The sequence below is a fragment of the Leptonychotes weddellii genome, chromosome 11 (genome assembly GCF_054177405.1).
Source record: "Leptonychotes weddellii isolate Sample4059 chromosome 11, ASM5417740v2, whole genome shotgun sequence".
NCBI lineage: Eukaryota > Metazoa > Chordata > Mammalia > Carnivora > Phocidae > Leptonychotes > Leptonychotes weddellii.
The window spans coordinates 45,824,620-45,846,800 of record NC_138379.1 but is presented as its reverse complement, the minus strand read 5'-3'; the positions used below and the strand labels follow the sequence as shown (position 1 = coordinate 45,846,800).

Below are 22,181 nucleotides of genomic sequence, written 5' to 3'. Positions count from 1 at the left end.
GCCTGGAGTCTCCTAAGGCTGGTCTAAGACCCAATTTTGGTGAGTAGGAGTGACTGAGCCATCCCTGTGATGACTCTAGGCTTGGAGGCTGGGATAACTGGAGGTCTTGGGTTGAGGCACAGGCTTTTCCAGCCCCAGTTCTATCTGGTAAAGACCCGTCCCCTTGGGGGTGTAAGGGAACAGCTCTCAAATGCATGACTGTGAGCACCTGCCTGTAGGCTTGTGGCTCTCAGCTTCTCCCTTTCTGAGCCTTAGATGCGTTTTTTCCTTAGGCTTTGCATCCCAGTCCACTACAGAATCAGTGGCTGGGCCCCAGTGCAAGACTGGCCCCTCCAAGGGAGCCCAGAGCTTTGTTAGGGAAATTGGGGGGTAGGGGGACCACAATGAAGCCTATTGTCTCCTGTCCCCTTTTACAGGAAACAAAAGGCTCCCAGTCTCTGGGGAGCCCTAGCCCATGCCCATCCCCTGCCCAACCCCCAATGCCTAGCACACAGGGAGGAGCCAGGGCCACTGGAGACAGGAGGTTTTATTGATACTGATGGGGGTAGGAAAGGCCCCCGTCTGGGAGCCTGGGGAAGAGGGGGCTGAGTCAGTCAGCAGATGCATAAGGCCTGGGCACATGGGGGTAGGTTAGGGCACATTCATCTTCTCAGGATTCTGTGGCTCCTCCTTTGGGGAAGGGAGAGAGCATCTTGAGGGGGAAGCAATTCAAAGAGCAGCGAGGGAGAGGTTAGGGACAGCTGAGAGCTCCTAACCTGAGAGAAGGCACCACAACAGGCAGCAACATCTGTGTGGGAAGCTGGATCAACTGGTCAGTAGGGGCGATGGGGGAGGGGCACTTGGGTTGGCTTCTTGGGGAGGGGTCCAACCCTGGCCTGGGGGAGCTCTCAGGAATACCTGGTGTTCCCAAGCAGAGCGGGGCAGAGCCCAAAGCCCCTTTCCCTGTGGGCCTCATTAAGGAGAACTAGGCATTCAGAGAAAAGGGCATTCAGGGAGCCCCCTGGCAAGGGGTGCCAGAGTTAGTCCTTAAGGCACAGCTGGGGGCAGACAAGGCGCCAAGGCACAACTGGTGGGGGGGCAGGGGCAGCCTCCAAGCCGAGTGCCAGGGTCACAAGAGGACACAGGACCGCCCACGCTTGACAGGCGTGGGGTTGAGCACAGCCCGGACAGCCTCAGCAAACACTTCCTTGACGCCGTCCTGCTGCAGGGCCGAGCACTCGAGGTAGCGCACAGCGTGGATCTGCTTGGCCAGGGCCTGGCCCTGCTGCGGCGTGATGGGGGCCTGGCCCTGCTCCTTAAGGCGCCGCAGGGTGTCAGGCTGGGCTCTCAGGTCCTTCTTGGTGCCTACCAGGAGGATGGGCACGTCGGGGCAGTGGTGGCACACCTCCGGATGCCACTTGTGCCGCACATTCTCGTAGGAGGGCGGGCTGGCAATGGAGAAGCAGATGACAAAGACGTTGGTCTGCGGGTAGGAGAGCGTGCGCAGTCGGTCGTACTCCTCCTGGCCCGCTGTGTCCCACAGGTTCAGGTTCACGGTGCGCCCATCCACTGCGCTCTGCGCGCTGTAATTGTCGAACACTGTGGGGATGTACTCCTTGGGGAAGGCGTTGGTTGTGTAGCAGATGAGCAGGCACGTCTTGCCCACAGCCCCGTCGCCCACTACCACACACTTGATGCTCTGCATCGTGAGTGCAGCTGCGGCAGGGGAGGCAAAGGCCTCCTTCCCCGTCTGGGCCCCTCCGGATGCAGTGACCTGTGGACAGATCGAAGGGACACGCATGGTTAGGGAGGCCTCTACCTGCTGGGGAGAAAGAATGGGAGCACACGGGGGGAAACCAGCTCCTGTTCTCTTAACCTGACACCATCCTGCAATCCCATGAAGACAGATCTCCGAGACAGCGAGACACACGATGAGAGAGAGGCCCTGAGACCAAGCCAAGATGCTCAGGTGTAGGGAGGACGGCAGTACAACGTGTAATGTGTTATGTGAGGCAAGTAAGTGCTGGTACCAGACTGAATAAGGTCAAATCCTGGTTCTTCTATTTCCTACCTGGGTGACCCTGGACAAATTACTTAACCTCTGTATGCCTCAGTATTCTTATCTGTAATATGAGAGTAAAATGCTCCCTACCTCACTGGGCTGTTGTAAGGATTATGTAAATTAACACATCCAAGGCATTTAGAACAGTACCTTGGGTCATAATAAGTACTCGGTAAGTATTAGCTACTTTCTTTTTCCCTCCAGGCAGTACAGACACAAAAAGTGAGGTATGTAAGTAGGGGGTCTACCAGATCCTCTACCAGATAGGGACCCCTCCCACTGAGTAGACTGGAGACGGGTTCTGGCACACAGCAGCTGTCCCAGGTCACTCTGAGATGTAACCATGGTAGGGCTTCTACCAACTCAGGGCCCACCCTGCCCAGTGCACTGATGTTTTAACTCCAAACCTGACCTCTTGGCTACTAAGTACAAACCAAAAGGCACAAAGAGAAACCTGCTAAGGAGCAAAATTCTCTAGATAGCTGCCCTATCTCAATCCAGGGTGCTTGAGGGATGGGGAGAAGGCGGGAGAGCTGACCTCATAACTCTTGTAAGCACAGTAAACCCTATCTCACAACTCAGTGCAGGAGAATAGTGGAGATTGAGCCAGGGCTGGGATTTGGTCTGGAGTCTGGTATATAATGATGAAAGAGGCAAAGGCTATGGCTCCCAGACATTAGCATCTTCTCTCAAAGCCCTTGGTGGGGTAGGCTAGATCCTCCAAGCCCAGCCAAGAGGGATGGGCAGAAGAGGAAAACAAACATTTGATTTGCCCCTTCATGTTCCATCCTTTCACATCCATGTGCCTCTGAAAAATTTCGGAAGCTTCCAGACTCTTGGATAGAGAACATAGTGCCATTAAAGCACCATCACTGAGAATCCATGCTGAAGTCAGACTGGCCAGGGATTCTAATCCTAGTTCCACCAACCAGTTATGTTTGATCTTGGGCAACATATTTAAGTTTCCTGAGTCTCAAGTTTCTCATCTGTAAAATGGGAATAATCTTGTCTATTGTGCTAGAATTGCCAAGAGTATGAAATGAGCAAACATGAAGAAAGTGTTTGGTATGAGGTGTGGCACACAGGAAGTGCCAAATAAATAGGCTGCTGTAATTATTAGTGGGGTAAGTATAAGAGAAGTCCCAGCTCCAGCCATCACCCTGATCCCCTCTGCAGTTCACAGCGCTTTGGGGTGAGGAACTGCTCTTCTGAGTTCTGGAACAGAGCAGAGCTTCCGGAAACCCTGTGATTATTTATACTGCTGTGGCAAGATTCCTCCTCTCCTTGGCTACTTCCTCTCAGCCATGGGGGACTTTTTCTGGCCAGTACGTGACTTCCTTTCCCTGACTCTCTCCCACAACCAGGTCCCTACTCCCTGGGAGGAGACAGCCCTGTTTTAGACACATGGGATCTCTAAGCATCCCTTGTTCCACCAAGCACCATCACCGCTGGCCCATTTTCCCCATTTCACTTTATACAAACTATACCCTCGTCTGAGAACCCCATACCCGCCCCCCCACAGTTGGACCTTTCAATCATTGGTTCAGAAGCCTCAAAAATCAAACGGAGGGAGGGGGAAGGAATCCCCCATTGGAAACAGAAACAGAATTCTGGGGGTTTGGGATTTGCACAGGACCCAGGGATGGCCACAGCTCCCTCCCAGGTCCCCACTTCCCCTGGGACCAGCTTGGAGGGAAATGGTTTCACTCTCTTAAGGTTGCCTCTCTGGGCATTAAAAATATTTCCATCTTATTTGCATCAATAAGTATATGTTCAATCTCAGGAAAGATAGAGAACCTTGGGAACAGGCTGGGAAGGAAATAAGGGTCCCCTAGGGCAGTGGAGGGAACCTCAGACTGGAAGTCAAGAGACCTAACCTAAGTCTTTGCCCCAGCTCTGCTCTGCTGCTGATTCACTGCAACCAAGCATGAGGCACTTATCCTCTCTGGGCCTCAGTTTTCCGATCCATGAAATGGGGAGAAAAATGCCTGTGACAACGGCACTAGGTAGATGAAATGAGACATCAAGAGCCCTGGGAGCAGGGGATAGGATGATGGGGGTAGGAAAGGCCCCCAGGTTGGGGTGGGAGGGCGGAGTCAGGAAATGCATAAGGCCTGGGCACACTGGGGCAAGTTGGAGCACATTCATTCTCAGGATTCTGTGACTCCTTCCCTGGGAAAAGAGCAACCAGTTTTTTGGGGGTGGGGGAAAAGAGCCATTGCTTGTGTCCAAGGGTTATCTGGGAGACACCGGCATTTTGAGAGGACTCCTGGACTTGTAAATCTTCAGTTCCACACAGAGCAGGGGAGTGGGTATGGCAGTGTGAGTGGGAATTCTTCCCCTGCAAGCCCAACCCTGGGCTGGCCCTGGCAGGAAGGCGAGGAGGGAACTCTCTGGCCGGCAGTCACAAGGCCCAAGAGACTGGAAGTATAGCAGGCTCCAGGCAGCTCTCTAGGGAGGGGTTATCAACCAGCAATCAGTAAATCAGCCCTCAAAGAAGCTGGGAGGGACGGGGTAGCTTCCGGGCTGGCAAGGGAACAGGGACTGACACCGGAAAAGGATCATGAGTGAGGTAGTGTCCAGAAACAGGGCAAAGCAGAAGCAGTGTAGATTGAGCCAGGAGCACTAGATACCTGAATCTGACCTCTGGGGCTCACCTGCTGACTCTGCTCCTTGATCAAAAACCCTCACAAGGTACAACCTTTCCTAGGTCACGTGATGTTGTGACTTGATCCTTATGACTACCTACTGGTAATATTCCTAATTTACTGATTAGCAAACAAACTCAGGGCAGTTAAAGTAACCCAACATCACACAGCTAGTTAGTCTGGAAGTCAGGACATAAACCCCGGTTTTGTGATCCAAAATCCCATGTTTTCCTCAAGGTGTCACACAGCCTCCAAGTCCCCCCCCCGCCCCGACCAGCTGTCTTAGAGACCATAAGCAAGTAAGTCACTTCCCTCCCTGGAGCCTCAGTTTCTTCATCTGTACAATAGGAATGGTAACACTTGCCCTCCCTGCCTCAAAGGGCAGCAGTGAGGATCCCTGAGCATGGGAATGAGTGCACTTTGTAAACTGGGAAGTGCTGTCCACACGAGAGGTTACAAAAGCAATGCCTTTCATCCCAAGAGGCAGAAAGCACTGAGTATGCAGGTGTCTGAGTGGCGGCATCAGCCCAATTCTCCCCACTCAGGTCTAGCTCAGACTTTTATCCTCTCTCCCAGGACAACTCTTTTCTATGAAATCCTATGGCCTGAGCCGGGTCAATTAAGTTCCCACAGCTCCTTTAAGGAGGGCACATGCTAGAAGGTGAGGTCTAACCTGTGCCACATAAGGGACACTACCAGCTTGACGTGGCTCCCACAAGGAGCACAACTCATGCGGGGCTAATGTCTGAGTGTGGTTTCTGGAGCCCAGCTTGCACCCTGTGGGACCTGGTCTTGGGGTGGGGCCCAGGCAGGCCCAGAATGGGGGAGGGAAAGGAAGCAGCAGATTGCCTGATTGCCAGATCTTGGTGGCCGTTAGAGCAGGGGAAGTGTCCCAACTGGGAGTGGGGGAGGGGAGGAATGGGCTGTAAGAAATGGGGGAGTGTGTTGGGCGCCTGGGTGGCTCAGTTGGTTAAGCGACTGCCTTCGGCTCAGGTCATGATCCTGGAGACCTGGGATCGAGTCCCGCATTGGGCTCCCTGCTCAGCGGGGAGTCTGCTTCTCCCTCTGACCCTCCCCCCCTCATGCTCTCTCTATCTCATTCTCTCTCTCAAATAAATAAATAAAATCTTTAAAAAAAAAAAAAAGAAATGGGGGAGTGTGGGGGTAATGGGAACTTACTGCAGCCTTCTAACCTACCTCCCTGGCACGGTGCTCCCCTTCTACAGCCCTACCTGAAACTCATTCAAACTACAATCTGTCTGTGGGCATTCTGTTCCTGAGCTCTGGCCACACCACCCTGATCCTCTACACACAGCCTCCACATACTCTTCCCCAAAACACATCAAGCAGCAATATTTCCTGTCCCTGTGGGAATCCAGCATTTCTTCCCCATTTCCATCCTCCAACCCGTCCTTACTCCTGTGTATACCCCTAACCTTGGTCCTCCAGAGCCAGGCACTCTTGCCACTTCCTCCAGGAAAGTTTCTGTAAATCACCCAAATCCAAATGACTTATCCCATCCCAGGTCTGGTCTCAGTTTCCCTCACAGGTACGTTCTAACTTGCATCACATGGAGGCTGACCTGAACCTTATCTCTTGTCACTAGACTGGGAGGGTCTAGAGGGCAAGGTCCTCGCAGATCTATCTCCCTAGGCTGAGCACAGCACACAGTGGCTGTCAGTAAATAACTGAATGAACTCAATCCATCCGTCGGGTCTTTGCACATGGGAGTTCCTCTTCCTAGAATTCTGTTTCCTCGCCTCAGAGCCTCCCAGTCCTGCAGGGTCCAGTTCTGTTCCCCAGCTTCTCTAGGACACCAAAGCAACCCCCTCTCCTGCCCTACCTTCCCCAGCACTGTCTGAACTATTTATTCACCGCACTGAACTGGATGCCTCATGAGGAGGGAAGTCTGTCCCGCTTACTTCCAGAAGCCCAGCAGAGGGCTGGGCAAAAGCTGCAGACTGACACACATCTCCTCCCCCATTAATCCAGACTTTGATTCTGGGAACAAGGAAGAGCCTCCATGCCCAGAAGACATAAGACAAGGGTAACCAACTTCCTCCCTCCTCTGTGGAGTACAATTTAGAGTAATGAACACACAGGCTAGATTGTCCTGTCCTCAGATGGAAGGGTGAGAGGAGGGGAATGCAGGCATAGCTAGCCCAGAGGTGATGAGAAAGATGGGTAGGAAAAGTCATCCTGATAAGGCTAAGAACTGGTAACATCAGAAGACCGTTAGTCAAGGATGAGGTGAGGGTCAGGGTTTGTATTGGAAATGGCTTCAGAAGCTCTGCAAGTCTGTTTGTTTTGAAGGAGAGGTGGAGAGGTGACATGAAAAGGCTCAAAGGGGCTGCAGCTGGCTGCAGCTGGGCTAGGAGGAGGAAGCTGGGGGAGACATGAGGTCAGTGTGGGGCTGGGACCAGGCCAAGGGCTGAGTCTCTCTCATTCTTCCCCTTCTCCCCATCAGCAGGGACAGAACCCAAGACAGCCTAGTTCCCAGCCTTAAAAAAAAAAAAAATGAATGCTGAAGAACCTCCACTTCTTGCTATTCTCCACCCTTCACCCCCTGCAGAGGATCCTGCACTGCAGCAGGTAGGGTAAGAGGCAAAGAGAGTTGACTCCACCTGGTAGGGACTGGAAGGAGGACAGGTGTAGCTGGGAAGGCACTGGAGGTGCTGGGACCCTTTCACTAAAGTCCCAGTCCCTTCCTTCTCTCACCATCCCAGGACCTTGGGTGCTCCACAAAGGGTGAGCCCCAGGGCCAGGGCAGCTCTGGCTGGGGGAGCTAAGGAGGCTGCCCCTCCCCCACCAGGCAGCACAGAGGAAGGCTCCAACACTTGCTTCCTCCTCCCTTCCTCCTCCCCGCCTAACAGCAGCTCAGCAGTCCCCGGGCCCCATGAAAGGCCTGTGAAGTGGCACTTCCTTTGCCTTTGCTCATTTCACACGATGCTGTACAGAAATGCCATCCTCCCAATCCTGCCTCCCCCACCTGAAAATACCCACAGAGAGACCCAGGGCCGCCCTATCCCTTCAGCCCCGCCCCAGCTCTGAGGGGGTTTCCACAAGGGAAAAATACATCAGGGAGGAAACTCCGGCACCAATTTTCCACTGTCAGTGGGGCAGAGCTGGAACAGGGCAGAGGGTACTCCCCCATATTGCTGCCCCCCTCCAAGGGATAATCCCCAATACTCTAATTCTCTTCTCTCAACCTGTAAGAATCCTTGTGCTTTGGGGGAAAGGAGCCACTGGTCCCATCCCTGGACAGATACGCAGAGACTACTGAGGCCTGTCAGATCAAGGCTGACATGAGACAGCAGGGCCCAGAGTGGGGGTACTGCTATAAGGAGCTTCTTAGGGGAAGGAGAGTTAGAGCTCCCAGTATTCTCTATGTTCACTGGGGGTATTAACAGGCAACTCCCTAATGTTGGAAGTAAGCGACAAGAGACAAAGTTGACCAAGGTTATACAGATTTGGGAGCAAATCCAGGACAAGGACCTGGGGCTCCTAACCTCCAGCCTGATGTCACTTCCACAAAGGAAAAGGTGAAGACTGTTACTCTGGCCTGGGAATGGGCCCATGTTTCTGGCCTCATTTAGGATGACCCAATAATGGTTTTATTCCTTCAGGAAATGGGCCAAAGGGATCAGGTTGATGCCTGAACCCTTTTTGCTTCCAAGTTCCCTGGCTCTCATGTCTAGCCAACACTAGGCTAGCCATGATCTAGAACTGACATTACTGGGCAGACAGCCACCCTCACCGGCCCCAACTGAGGAGCTCCTCCTGTAAGCTCTAGCTCCTGGGGAGATGTCCTCCGCCCATGACATGAGGACAAAAGAGGAAGCTAGACCCTAGACAGGAAAACCAATCTGTTCTGGGGAGGTGGCCCAGGCTTTGTCTTTGGTTTCCCTCCTCACAGACCCCTACAAGCCTCACCACTAATGGGTCTATACTGTATATGGAGGGAGAGGTCTTCATTCTGGGCCCAGGCCCTTCTTCCCAGCTGTCTCATTACAGCGACAACTTCTGGTTATCTTCCTGCTATGACCTCCTAAAAGCTCACATCAGCCACCTCATCCGACCTAACACATTTGGCCAGAAACAACTCTCCGTATCCTAGATTCCCAACCAGGATCTGTGACAATCTCACATCAGCCATTTCTTCCTAAAATAAGTACTAGTTTAGCAGGTAGGGAGTCAGAACTCCTGGATGGTTTTTTAATGAGCCATGATACTGAAAAAGCGTCTTGCATGCACATCCTTCTCTGAGCTGGAATTTTTTGCAGGTTCCAGAATTTCCTCCTGGAGTAGAACCCCCTATACCTCCCAGAATGACAGTTGGAGACATGGGTGGGTGGAAGAAGGGACAATTCATGGGAGAAGGACAACTGTGACGGGGGAAGGATAGAATGAGGAACCGGATTAGCTCTTAAATCTAGTTGTGCTTGGGAATCCCAAAAAAGTTTCCCTCCACTTCTCTCTCTTTTTTTTTTTTCTAATGGAGAGAAATGACTACAGTAGCCTTGAGGAGGTGGAGAGGCAGGATCTCTCAGTGTGCTTCCTAAAGACTTGAGGAAGGAGCTTTAGAACGGGGACAGGAGCTTATAGAACCAGGCCAGGCTGGACTGAAGTTAAACTCCAGAGAGAAATTCCTGAAACGGAGGGAGTTAGGCTCCTGGATGAGAGGGGGAATATTAATGATGCCTGGAGGCAGAGGGGTCAGCAGGGGGCTTCCTGGTCAACAAGGCCCTGATGCAGCCCAGGGCACGTGGGTTCCCAGCCTGGGCATGTCCTGTCGGGAAGCAGGGAAGAGGGAGCACACACCTTTGCCTCACACCCCTCCTCTTTTCCTGAACTAAACAGTTAAGACCTAAGTTAGACCAGCGATATAGTCTTCCCTCCAGAACCCTGCCTTTGCCCTCTCCCTTTCCTTCCACCACACCTAGCTGACCTGGTCCCATTCTCCCTAACAGGTGGTGTTGGAACGAGTAAGCACTGGAGTCAGGGGCCTTCAGGCTCTCCCCCAGCCTCCAGACCTGGCCTCTTGGTTAAGCATCCAACGGTTTGGGTGATTCTGATTTCCCATGGCCTCTCTCACCAGTCTTATTCCTGTGTCGCTCTACCCTGACTGCTACAGACTGCTTCCTCCTGCCTAACCACAACCTCACCCACTGCAGGTTCCCATCATTTGGCTGGCTTCCCCTGCTCTGGGCCCTCTCAAGGCTGAGGGCCGTTATTTTGTCTCCAAGAGATAAGGATATAGACACATGGACAATACCATGCAAATACACATAGAGAAAGGTTTTCAGCCCTTTAATCATCTCTTATCACTGGGAGGTTGTAGCCTGTCTCTCTGAGGTAGGGAGATTTGAAAAGGCTCTCAAACTCACCAAAGATCTGGACCCCAAAGCTGGAGATAAATGGCTGAAAGGGAAGGAGACAGAGAAAGAGATCGAGAGGAGCGAGAGAAAGTGGAAGAAGCAAGAGAGTGGATATGTGTTTGGGAGCGAGAAGCTGGGGGGGGGGGGAAGCTGCAGGGAACAGACGTGGACAGAGGGGCAGGGCAGGTGACAAGACAGGGCCTAGGCATGACCGTGTTTGGGTGAAAGACTCAGAGGATGCAAGAAGAGGGTGATGGAGAGTTTGTGGATAGGGGCTGAAGAAGGAATGGAGGAAGAGAAATTAGAATTCAGGGACTAACGATGGGGCGGGGAGGGGGGAATAGGAGATGCTCCCAATCATTTCCCAAGGCCAGAGCCCCTGCTGCCTCCCAGAAGCTCTTTTCTATCTCCTCAAAATAGTCCTGCTCTCAGTGATGCCATCTTGTCAGGGACCACCACTATCTCTGAATGAGAGTCATTCCATCTCTAGTCACGGGACAAGACCAGGTCCTCTCCTTCCTCAGTTTACCCCCAAAAGAGCAAGGCCAGGCTCCGGTCAGCTAGGCACAGAGATGTTTGCTAACTAAATACCTGTTGCTTCATTCCAGGGATGAAGAGGTTGGGCGTCAGAAAAACAGGCATACAGAGAGCGGGATTGGGGCTGGCGGGGCTCCCCCCTCCCTGCCCTCCTCTGAGTGCACAGGACCTTGGACTGCAGCCTGCGAATGTGGGTCCGGATTGGCACCGATCTTCCAGGGAGGGAGCTCTTTTTCTGCAGTCTAGGGCTTCCCAGGCCACAGACACCGTCCCCCTCCAACCTCCCAAATGTCACAACTGCCGGAGTGTAGGGAGAGCGCCTTTTCCAGCCCAGAGGGCCCCCTTCCTTCACACACTTCGGAACCCCCCCAACTTCTGAGGTCACCCTACCCCTGAGTCCCATCTCCCCCCTCTGAGCTCTTCCACTTCGGAGACTTTTCTCTCGGAGCGGGAGACCCTCCCACCTCAGCGGTCCCTCGCGGCTCCCTCCCTCGGTACAGAAACCCACCCTCCCAGAACTGCCGCCGGCTCGCAGTGGCCGGCTCCCCGCCCCGCCCGCCCGGCCGCGCCCGCCCAACTTGCCCTGAGCAGAGAAGCTCCCGCCCGCGGCCTCCCGCAAGCAAACTTCCCCGGCCCGCGCCGGCGCGCAGTCCCCGCCGGCCGGGCTCCCCTCCCCCGGACCCCCAGTCCGCCGGCAGGCGTCGGGCCTCACCTGGTGCCCTCCCCGCCGCGGGGGAGCTGGGGGCGGCGGCAGCAGCTCGGGACTCGAGAAGGAAGTGAGAGCGGGAGGCCGGAGGAAGTGGGGGGGGCGGGCCGGCCGGGGCGGGGCGCGGGGGCGGGTCGGGGCGGGGCCCGACCAGGAAGTGCGAGGGGCCTGGGCCCCCCGCCCGGGTCTCTGCTCCCCACCCCTCCCGCCTGCCCAGCCCCGGGCCGGGACTTGGGCTCCCCTACCCCAGCCCTCTGCCTCCGAGGCCCTTAAGTCAGGCCTCCTAAGGTCAGTTCTCCTCGTCTTCTGCTTGCCACCCCAACCCCAGTAGAGGCCCTAGCCTGGGCGCTAGGCTTTTGTCCCCCTCCCCGTATCTCGCCCCCACCAACCCGCGCGGGAAGATGCTGAGAACAGGCGCCCCAAGACTGGGTGCCTCCAGCAAGCCCAGGGATCGAGCGCTGGCCAAGGCTGGGGGTTGGCCAGAGTGGGTCCGACTGGGGCAGTCCCCACCCCTGCCCCGAGCCCCAGGGGAGTGCGGAGTGGTGGTGATTCAGCAGTGGGAAGGCCCCAGACCCCTGGGGAGGGTGCGGAGACTGGGGGAAGGGGAGCTGGCGTCAGCACCCGGGGAAAGACAAGATCAGCAGAGGCGCCGGCGGAGCCGCGGGCCCCAAAAACAGGATGTCGTGTCGTCGTTCCGCAACCGGCTGCTCGGTGCGCCCGGGCTCTGGGGAGGGGGCGGGGCGGGCGCAGGACGTATGGCTCCCCTCGCCTGCTCTTCTCGTCGGGGCGCGCAACTGCTTAGAGCTGCAGGGCCGCACCCAGGCCCGAGATCCTGCCGGCGCCCTGGGGACCAAGGGGTGGGCGGGCTCGTGGGCGCCCTCTGGTGCTTCTGCACCCAGGTCTTGCGCGTGGAGCTCTGACTCCAGAATGGATATGCTTCCTTCCTTCAACACAAACTTTGAGCGCCTACTACGTGCACAGCTCCGTGCTGGGTGCTGTGGAGGAAAACTGAGAGGCGTTTTAAGACAGGCTCCCTGTCTCCAAGAGGCTTTCTAGATAAAGAAGACGAACAACTCCGAGAATAAATAGCTTAACCTTTCAGAGCCTCAGTTCTATCTTTGGTAAAATAGGATAACCTCTCCTTCATCCTATAGTTGTGGAGATAACATGAGAATGGATGTAAAAGGCGTGCTGTCAATGCCTGGCTCAAAATAAACATTCAACAAATGCCTTTAAAGAACAATCATGCTATAAGAACGAGTTTCCTAAACACAACATGCCTGCCCACGGACCTTTGGGTCTTTGCTGATTCTATTCCCTCGGCCTTGCCTTCTTTCCTGTATTGATTGCCAGGCGAAATCCACTCAGACTTTCACAATTTGGCCCGAATAGATACGCCCTCCCTGGCTGCCATCATCCCTCCTCCTACAACACAGGTGCACACACACCCCACCTCTGCCAAGCAGTTGATAGTCTGTCTCTCCCAGTGCTGTCTAGTGCAAATAATGTAAGCCACATATGTAACTTAAAATCTTCTAGTGATGACATTTTTAAAAAAGTAAAAAGAAGGGGCGCCTGGGTGGCTCAGATGGTTAAGCGTCTGCGCTCAGCTCAGGTCATGATCCCAGGGTCCTGGAATCGAGTCCCACATCGGGCTCCCTGCTCGGAGGGAAGCCTGCTTCTCCCTCTCCCGCTGCCCCTGCTTGTGTTCCTGCTCTTGCTATCTCTCTCTCTCTCTCTGTCAAATAAATAAATAAAAAATCTTAAAAAAAAAAAAAAAGGAAAAAGAAATAGGTAAAAATAGGGCGCCTGGGTGGCTCAGTTGGTTAAGCGACTGCCTTCGGCTCGGGTCATGATCCCGGGGTCCTGGGATCGAGTCCCACATCGGGCTCCCGGCTCAGTGCGGAGCCTGCTTCTCCCTCTCCGGCTGCCCCTGCTTGTGTTCCTGCTCTTGCTATCTCTCTCTCTCTCTGTCAAATAAATAAATAAAAAATCTTAAAAAAAAAAAAAAAGGAAAAAGAAATAGGTAAAAATAATTTTAATATGTTTTACTTAGCCCAATATATCAAAAATAGTATCATTCAACCTATAACCAATATAAAAATTATTGACTATACAAATGAATAGGATATTTTACATTCTTTTTTTGTACTAAGGCTTTGAAATCTGGTATGTGTTTTACACTCACAGTACGTCTGAATTTTGGCTAGACATATTTCCTATGTGCTCAACAGGACATACAGCTGGGGGGTAAGATATAGGACAACGAAGGAGAGCCTCTGTCAGATTCAGGCCGGTAGATGACTGAGTAGGTGAATTCATTCTCTATAAGCCTTCTGGGGAAGCTTGTCCTGATCCTCCTAGGTGGAGTTTGGGTCTGTCTCCTCCCTCCCCGTAGCACTTGGGATAGACTCCTCTGTGTGGAGAAGAGGAGAGCAGGAAAGACAAAAGGAAAATCTGATTCCCCTCTGTACCTTACTGGGAGCACATGGCTGGTGCTTGGTGTTTGCTGATGAAGAAAGGATTGTGAGTTTCCATAAAAGACAGGGTTCAGTGGAGGACTACATACTAAAGCAGCTTCTATGAAGCCACTAAAAATTATGTCCCAGAACAAAGATTTTTGAGCTGAGTTCCTAGAGTTCCCTTCCCAGGACTTGAAGGCGGGAAAATAGTGGGGCTCTGGCCTCCCTTCCCTTCAACCAGAGTTAGTTTACTTTTATCTGATTTATATAGTAGTGTTCTGGATAAAGAGTTTTTTTTTTTTTTAAAGATTTATTTATTTGAGAGAGAGAGAAAGCGAGCATGAGGGAAAGGGACAGAGGGAGAGGGACAGACAATCCCAAGCAAACTCTGCACTGAGCACAGAGCCTGAGATCATGACTCTAGCCAAGAGTCGGGGCCTCAACTGACTGCGCCCCCCAGGTGCCCCAAGAACTTATTTTTTAAAAGTTTCCTGCAAAAAATATTCAAAAATCAAATTTAGAAGCATAGTGGTAAGAAGAGGGTACACATAACACGCAGTAAACCAAAAGGCTGGATTGGCAGCCTAGGGTCAGACTGAATTTCCCCTTCTTTTTGGTCATCGGCATACCTGGCCCTGGTTCAGCTTGCTTAAGTGGGAGAGCCTGACTTGACCTTGAGGATTTCATGATCTGGTGGGATATGGGGCTGCTGCATATGAAAATACCGGAGGAAGAAGAAAGAGCCCTGCGCTGCGCTTCAGAGGGCCTGAAGTAGACTGGCTACTGAGACCTTAGGCTAGGCCTCACCCTTCTCTGGGTCTCAGACTCCTCCAGTGGAAAACAAGGGGTTAAATCAGATGATGCTTTTGAGCTCTGACTTTCTATGATACACTCTTTAGAATAATAATTAAGTAATTAAGGCTTATGCGTGTAGCTTATTGCTCATAGTTCTTTAATACTATTTAGGTCATCTTGCTTTGTGTTCTAGTTAATTGTATCTTTGCCTAATGTCTGTCTCCCCCACTGACTATAAGTCCTTTGAGGTTGTGTCTGATTCATCTTTGTGTTCACCCACTGGGCCTGGCACAGCAGGCCTGAGCACCCCTTTGTCTTCAGTATACATCTCTGGAATAAAATTGCAGTAATAAAGCACTGATCTGGGTAGAACCATTAGAGGCCAGATGACTTAGAGCCACTTTTAGGGCACAGATATAGGATGGGCCAATAAGGCCACAGGAGTGGGAGACAGGTAATGGGGTGGGAGTGTCTGCAAAGGTTTCTTGGAGGAGGAGGATGCTTAGCTGAAGAGTATAGGAAGAGGGCACAGGCCCCATAGGGCTGTTTCTTCTTCCTACTCTCTCACTTGCTTTCCCTGAATAGGTGAGCTCTTGGTAGGTGGTGTATGTTTGTGCTCACAAGCAGCTGAGAAGCAAGCACACAGGCTGGGACATTCAGAAGAGAGACAATATATGAAAGTACCCGGTGGAGGGTAAAACAGAGAGATCATAGACAGTTCTGAAGCCAGACAGTCCAGGATTCAAATCCTAGTTGTACCACTTTCGTAGCGGCCTTTGACAAGTCACATGAACTCTCTCATTCATTCCTTGAACCTCCTATTTATTGAAAACCTTCTCTGGGCTAGGTATAATGTCACATGTTAATGACGCAGTAGTGAAAACATAGATAAGTCCCTATTCTGATGTAACTAGCAAGGGAGATAGATCTTAAAGAGGTGATTATGTGCTGTAAGAGCATAGAACAGAGCTATTTATTTCCATTTTTAAATGGCAATGACAATACTACATGCTTTGTGGGATTGTGAGGATTAAATGAGAGAATGCAAGTAGAATGCCTAGCAGATTGCCCAGGGTACAACAAACATTAATTTCTCTATATGTCCATGACTTGGTTCCCCTAAAAGAGCAGGGTGGAGACAGAAAGGAGGAGGAAAAAAAGCCTTGAAATGATTTCAACTCTGCCCTGGTGTCTTCCAAACAGGTCTTCCCAGCCTAGTCTGTATGAGCTCTGTCCCCTATAGCTCACCAGTGGCTCACAAGGGTCTTCTGCTCAGTCTCAGTCTCAGCCTCTTCAGACTAACCCTAAATCTGAGTTTTCCTTTGTCTCTGATGGGGCTTCTCTTGATTCCCTGGTGTTCTCTCTCTCAGCCTGCCTTAGGAGAAGTAGGAGTCTCCCCTTCGTTACTGTTCTTCATTGCTACCCCCAAAGACAAGCCTGATGTCCCATTTCATGACATGGGAAGATGATGAGCAAGACAGGAGATAGCAAAAAGAACAAACAGGGGAAGTGACAAATGAAACAGAGTTCTAGAGTTGCGTCCTCTGATCCATCGTTCCTGATTCCCTCTGAGGAACTAACCAGATGGGGGGAGGAAGGGCTAGGGCCTGGCCTTATCTTCTAGGAGGGTCCCTCCTCCCAGGCTGGTGGAACAATAGTTGCCCTGTTTGCCTCCAGGGCACCTTTGCATCTTTGAGGTTTTCCAAACTGGGTGGTACCCACCTCATTTGGCATAATCCCCTCTGGGAATTCCTCCTTCTTCAGCCCTGGTGTGACCCAGGAACAATTCAGTTTGTGTGGTCAGACCACAGTGCCAAGATGTGAATCTAGGCAATCTAATTCCAGAACCCCTCCCCCTCACCCAAGTAGTGTGCCTCTGCACACCCTCTGATTGCTTTAGGCGGTTACTTGCTCCTCCTCTGTTTTCCCGCACCTGACCCTGTACCAATTCCTCTCGAGACATTATCAACAAGTGCTAATTACTGTTCATATAGAGATTTCCCTTCAAAACTGAGCTCTTTGAGGATAGGAACTGGGTTGTTATGAACAGGTGCTCAGTATGTTAAATCAATAAATGAACATTGGTACTAAGATCCTAGACCTGATTTTGGAAGAGGAGGTGATTTTCTTTGTGAAACTAGTATGGGAAGAATTGCTAGAAGCCAAAATCTCTCTACTCACTCCTACCCAGCCAGACCCTGGGCAGTTTCTCAGTGATAGCTGTACTTGCCATTTTTGGACACCAGGGGGCGCCACTGATAACACAAATCCCCAAACTCGGGGATTCTAAACTAAACTTTTGTGAGCAGATGTAGGACTCTTTATGGCACTTCTACTGAAGATACTGTCGTTTTCCAAATGAAAGCTATGGGTAACCAGAAACCCTGTGGTGTCGATGAATGACAGCTAGAGACATGACAGCCAGTTCATAGAGAACACACATCATTCATTCACACACTTTTATTGAGTACCAGGTTTGTACCTGGTCAAGTCCTAGCCTGGGAGAGTATGAAGATGAATGAAGTTCAATCCCTGATGAACCCAGAAGCTAATGCGGAAGACAGATACTTATGAGATAATCATAATCCAGTTGTATAAGTACTCTAAGATATAGCAGAAGACTGGAGACACAGGGCAAGTTGGGCAAGTCAGGCAAGGTGGCAAAGGAAGGAAGGGGTAAGTTTTGAGCTGGATCTTTTTTTTTTTTTTTTTTTTTACTAATCACAACTTTTGGTTCATGCTATGCTGTCATCATTGGTCAAGGCATGGATGCTTTTCTTTCACTGGAGCTGAGATTTACAGGATAGAGAGAAAATTCCAAAGGAGAGAGCTTGGTGTGGTGGCCTTAGCCTTAGTTTCTTTATCTATAATGAGTATAGCCTCTGTCTTACCTAGCAGAGCTCTTGTGAATGAGAGAGAAGATGTTTGATGTGAAAGCTTGGGCAAAGAGTGGAACAGAGGCACGAGAATTGTTAGTCCAATTTGATTTAACCAACATCTGCAGAATATCAGGAGCAAGGCCCTGAGAGCAATTCAAGGGAGATACACCTGGTGTACGGTAAAGGCTTGGTGTATAGGTTGAAAAAAGACAGATGGGAAAAAAAAAAGCTCTCTGTTTCCTCTTGAGACTCATAATGTGATGAGGGGTTCTTGCAGAGGCTACACTCACATGAGGACCCAACATAGGGACTGTTGAAGTGAGAGTCATAGCTTCAGATCCAGGAAGAATCATGAGGTCTCAGGATTTTCCTGTTTTGTAGAATATTAAAGCCAAACTGAATTTAATAATCTGGTACTTATACATCCTATAGTTGGGGAGACTGAGATCCAGAGGGGAATTGGCTTTTTTTTTTCTAAAGATTTTATTTATTTATTTGAGAGAGAGAGAGTGCATGAGCAAAGGGGAGAGTCAGAGAGAGAGGGAAAAGCAAGCTCCCCTGCTGAGCAGGGAGCCCATTGGGGGCTCATTCCCAGGTTCCTGGGATCAGGACCTGAGCCGAAGGCAGACACTTAACCCACTGAGCCACCCAGGTGCCCTGGGAACTAGTTTTTCTGATGTTAATCATGATTTTGGGGGCAGAGAGAGGAAACCAAAATGTTCCTCCTGGGCACACTTTTATTGAGTACCAGCTTTTTATCCCCTCTCATGCTGTTTCTCTCTCTCTCTCTCTCAAATAAATAAATAAATAAATAAAATCTTCAAAATGTTCCTCCTGTTATCTAGGCCATGGCTTTGGTTCCCAGATACCGTTTATTTTTATTTTTGTTTTAATTGTGGTAAAATACACAGAACATAAAGTTTATCTTCTTCACCATTTTTAAAAAAGATTTTATTTATTTATTTTGAGAGAGAGGAAGAGAGTGAGCATGAACTGGGAGGAGGGGCAGAGGCAGAGGGAGAAGCTGACTCCCCACTGAGCAGGAAGCAGACATGGGGCTCATCCCAGGACCCCGGGATCATGACCTGAGCCAAAGCAGACACTTAACCAACTGAGCCACCCAGGCGCCCCTTCTTCGCCATTTTTAAGTGCATAGTTCAGTCATGTTAGGTACATTCACATTGTTTTACAACCAATCTTTAAATACTGAACTATATCCTTTAAACAATTCCCTATCCTCTCCTGGCAACCACTATCCTACTTTCTGTCTCTCTGAATTTCACTACTTTAGGTACCTCATATAAGTAGAATCATATAGTATTTATCTTTTGTGATCAACTTATTTTACTTAGCAAAATGTCCTCAAAGTTCATCCATGTTGTAGCATGTAGAATTTTCTTCCTTTTTAAGGTGGAATAATATTCCACTGTATGTATATACCACATTTTGTTTATTCATTTGTCTTTCCATTCAGATTCTACCTTTTGGCTATTGTGAACAGTGCTGCTATGAACATGGGTGTACAAATATATCTTTGAGACCCTGTTTTTCAATTTTTTTTTTAAGATTTTATTTATTTATTTGACAGAGACAGAGATAGCGAGAGCAGGAACACAAGCAGCAGGAGTGGGAGAGGGAGAGTAGGCTTCCCGCTGAGGAGGGAGCCCGATGTGGGATTCGATCCCAGGACCCTGGGATCATGACCTGAGCCGAAGGCAGACACCTAACGACTGAGCCACCCACGCGCCCTGTTTTCAATTTTTTTGAGTGTATATCCAGAAGTGGAATTGCTGGATCATATGCTAATTCTTTTTCTTCCTTTCTTTCTTCCTTTCTTTTCTTTCTTTCTTTCGTTCTCTCTTTCTTTCTCTTTCTTTCTTCCTTCCTTCCTTCCTTCCTTCCTTCCTTCCTTTCTTTCTTTCTTTCTTTCTTTCTTTCTTTCTTTCTTTCTTTCTTTCTTTCTTCTTCTCTCTTCTTAAAATTAAGTAGGCTCCACACCCAATGTGGGGCTTGAACTCAGGACCCTGAGATCAAGAGTTGCATGCTCTACTGACTGAGCCAACCAGGCACCTCATATGCTAATTCTGTTATTAGTTCCCAGCCACCATTTTAGCCTCACAGGAAACACAACATGCTTTGACAGGTTCAAGTTCTTGGTGTGAATTGGTAACAGACCCTCACTTCCTGCCTTCAAGACCCAGGCTTTTTGTATCAAATGGGTTATGCACCCATACTCCCTAAAAAATCATGTGGTAGCTAAGAGAAATAACGCAGTCAAGTTTAAAGGAAGTTAAACATGTTTTACTTTCTTTTTTTCTGGGGTATTCTTTTAGACAAATGAGTGAGTAGGCAAGTTGGCTTAGGTAGAAGCGACAAGCTAGCAATCTGAGTGATTAATTTACACTGCAAATGTGTTTATATGGTCCATACAGGGCTTTTACTTTTATTTATTTATTTATGTTCTTTAAGACTTTTTTTTTTTTTTTTTTGGTCAGAGAGAGAGAAAGCACAAGCAGGAAGAGGGAGAAGCAGGCTCCCTGCTGAGCAAGGAGCCCAATGTGGGACTCAGTCCCAGGACCCTGGGATCATGACATGAGCCGAAGGGAGACAAGCAACTGACTGAGCCACCTAGGTGTCCCAGGGCTTTTTACTTTTAATTAATTGCTAGTACTAAAAAAGGGGATATGTCATGCAAAAGTCCAGCTTTCCAACTTCTCTTAAAGATGATCCAGCAATACTGAGTCCACCTTTCTGCCTTTTCTCCATTGTGCCATAGTCCCCACCACTCCCTATTATTCACCTACTTCTCTCAATTGTGTTATCTGTCTACCAACTTTGCCATTTGAGCTTAAGGCCCCTGACTCAGAGCATATGTCTAGTAGAACCTAGGTCGGGTGCTCATCTTCTGTTCCGGCCAGTCTCCCAGCACAGAGTTGTTATTCAATAAATATTTTAGTGATCAAATGAATTAACTCATGTCTACCAACTTTTACTGAGCACTTACTTTGTGCTGGGCCTATGGCTGCATCCTCCTTTCTCAAAGATGAATAAGACACAACCCCCTGACCTTTGAAAACTCAATCTTATGGGGTGGAGGGAGGCGGACATCTGTATGGTCTAATTCTGGACCTGAGGCACTGGTCAGAAATGGGAGTTTCTGAGGAGGAGACCTTGAATTGTATCTGGAAGAAGGAAAGAGCAGCTACACGGGGAGCTGGAGGTAAAGGGGAGAGTGTTTCAGGCAGAAGCAACAGCAGATACAAAGGTGGGGTGGTGAAGGTTCAATGTGTTTGAGGAACTTAAAGAAGGCCAGTGTGCTTGGAGCTTGAGAGTGGGGAAGAGTGGTAGTAGATGACGTTAGAAGTGTATTTTTATATCAACAGCCTAACCCCTAAGCCAGGCAGCTGTTGAGCAAATCCATGTTCCTGGTCTTCAGAGGGCTCGCTCAGAACAGGTAGCTGGCTTAGCACTGTCAGTCAGAGGAGAGACTGCGCGTAATTCCTTCCCCTGCCTCCGGTGCCAAGGGCAGGGTAGGGCACAGAGCAGGTTTAAGTAAAGATCTGCTGACAGCATGCTCGAGAGAGAACAGGAAATGCAGGCTCTGTTGAAGGAGGCCCAGGTGTGGCTCTCTCTTCATTGGGGCACTCATTCTAAGTCGCCAACACCTCCTCCAAGCGACACAGAGCTGGGCGAGTGAGAGGCCGAGAGGAACCAGCCACAGGCCCTACCCACAAAAACCTCAAAGGGGAGGGGATTTGAGGGGCAGGTGGGAAAACGGGTTGTGACAGTTAAAGGAGGGCATCCGACTTTGCTTGAATGAGGCGGGGAGTCAGCAGATGGGCAGATGGGGTCCTTTAGCCGAGACTTAAGGGATGTGTAGGGCAATTTTAACTGTAGTGTTTTGGACGTTTCATTTTGTTACCTGGCATCATTTCCTCTGAAAACACTCGCAGTCCCGAATGGGTTGCCCCGGGGCGGATCCTTGCTTCACTCCCCAACCCCTCTGCAAAGGGGCAGGGCCTCCCAGGAGCTCGAGTCCTGTCTGCAGCACCCAGATTTGCCCGCCAGGGGCCACTGCGCGCGGGTGACTAAGCGCGCAGGTTCCTAAACTGCAGAGAGGAGGAAGCTGATTGGCTGCGCGGCGCGGCGGGAGGGCGGAGCCTGAAAGCCGGCCCGAAGTAGGTGGGCTGGGAGCGTGCCCCCGGCCCAACCCGGCCAGGCCGTTGTCGCTTCAGGCATCCCGGGATAGCAATCGTTGTGCCGGGGGCCTCTGTCCAGCCCGGCTCTAGAGCTGAGGCGAGTGGAGCAGCACCGAGGCCCGGAGATCCGGGCAGGGCAGTTACTGCCGCCGTCGCCGCAGGCCTGGGTTACCTGAGCTACTGCGTGTCCGGGGCGCGCCCGCCCATACGCGGGCGGTTAGAGCGGGAGAGACTCCCGTGGGGGAAGGGGAGGCCGGGACCCGACCCTTGGCGCGGGAGGGGGGTCCTGGCAGACACTAGTGCGGACCCGGGCCGGGGAGAGCCCACTGCGGGCTGGGGGCACCCGGCGGCTGCCTCTAACAGGTTATTCCGGGATAAGCCCGGCTCTGGGGCGGGCCGGGCTTCGCTGGGGGCCGGGCGGCGCGGGGCGGGCCTGCAGGAGAGCACGCCCCCGCCCGCCCCGGGCCCGCCCCGCGCCGCCCGCCAGCCTGCGGGGGAGCCGCTGTCCCGGGCCTGGCCAGTGCGCGTCCGCCTGC

At 51.2% G+C, this 22,181-nt stretch overlaps 1 protein-coding gene across 1 annotated transcript; it reads right to left on the bottom strand.

The window, feature by feature from the left end:
* Positions 1-508: 508 nt before the first annotated feature.
* On the bottom strand, positions 509-11,458 carry RHOG (ras homolog family member G). The gene is made up of 2 exons (XM_081798748.1): positions 11,317-11,458; positions 509-1,753 (listed from the first exon to the last, which is right to left on the bottom strand). The coding sequence occupies exon 2, from the start codon at positions 1,682-1,684 to the stop codon at positions 1,109-1,111; it is 576 nt and encodes a 191-aa protein (XP_081654874.1). The 5' UTR covers positions 1,685-1,753; positions 11,317-11,458; the 3' UTR covers positions 509-1,108.
* Between the last annotated feature and the right edge of the window lie 10,723 nt (positions 11,459-22,181).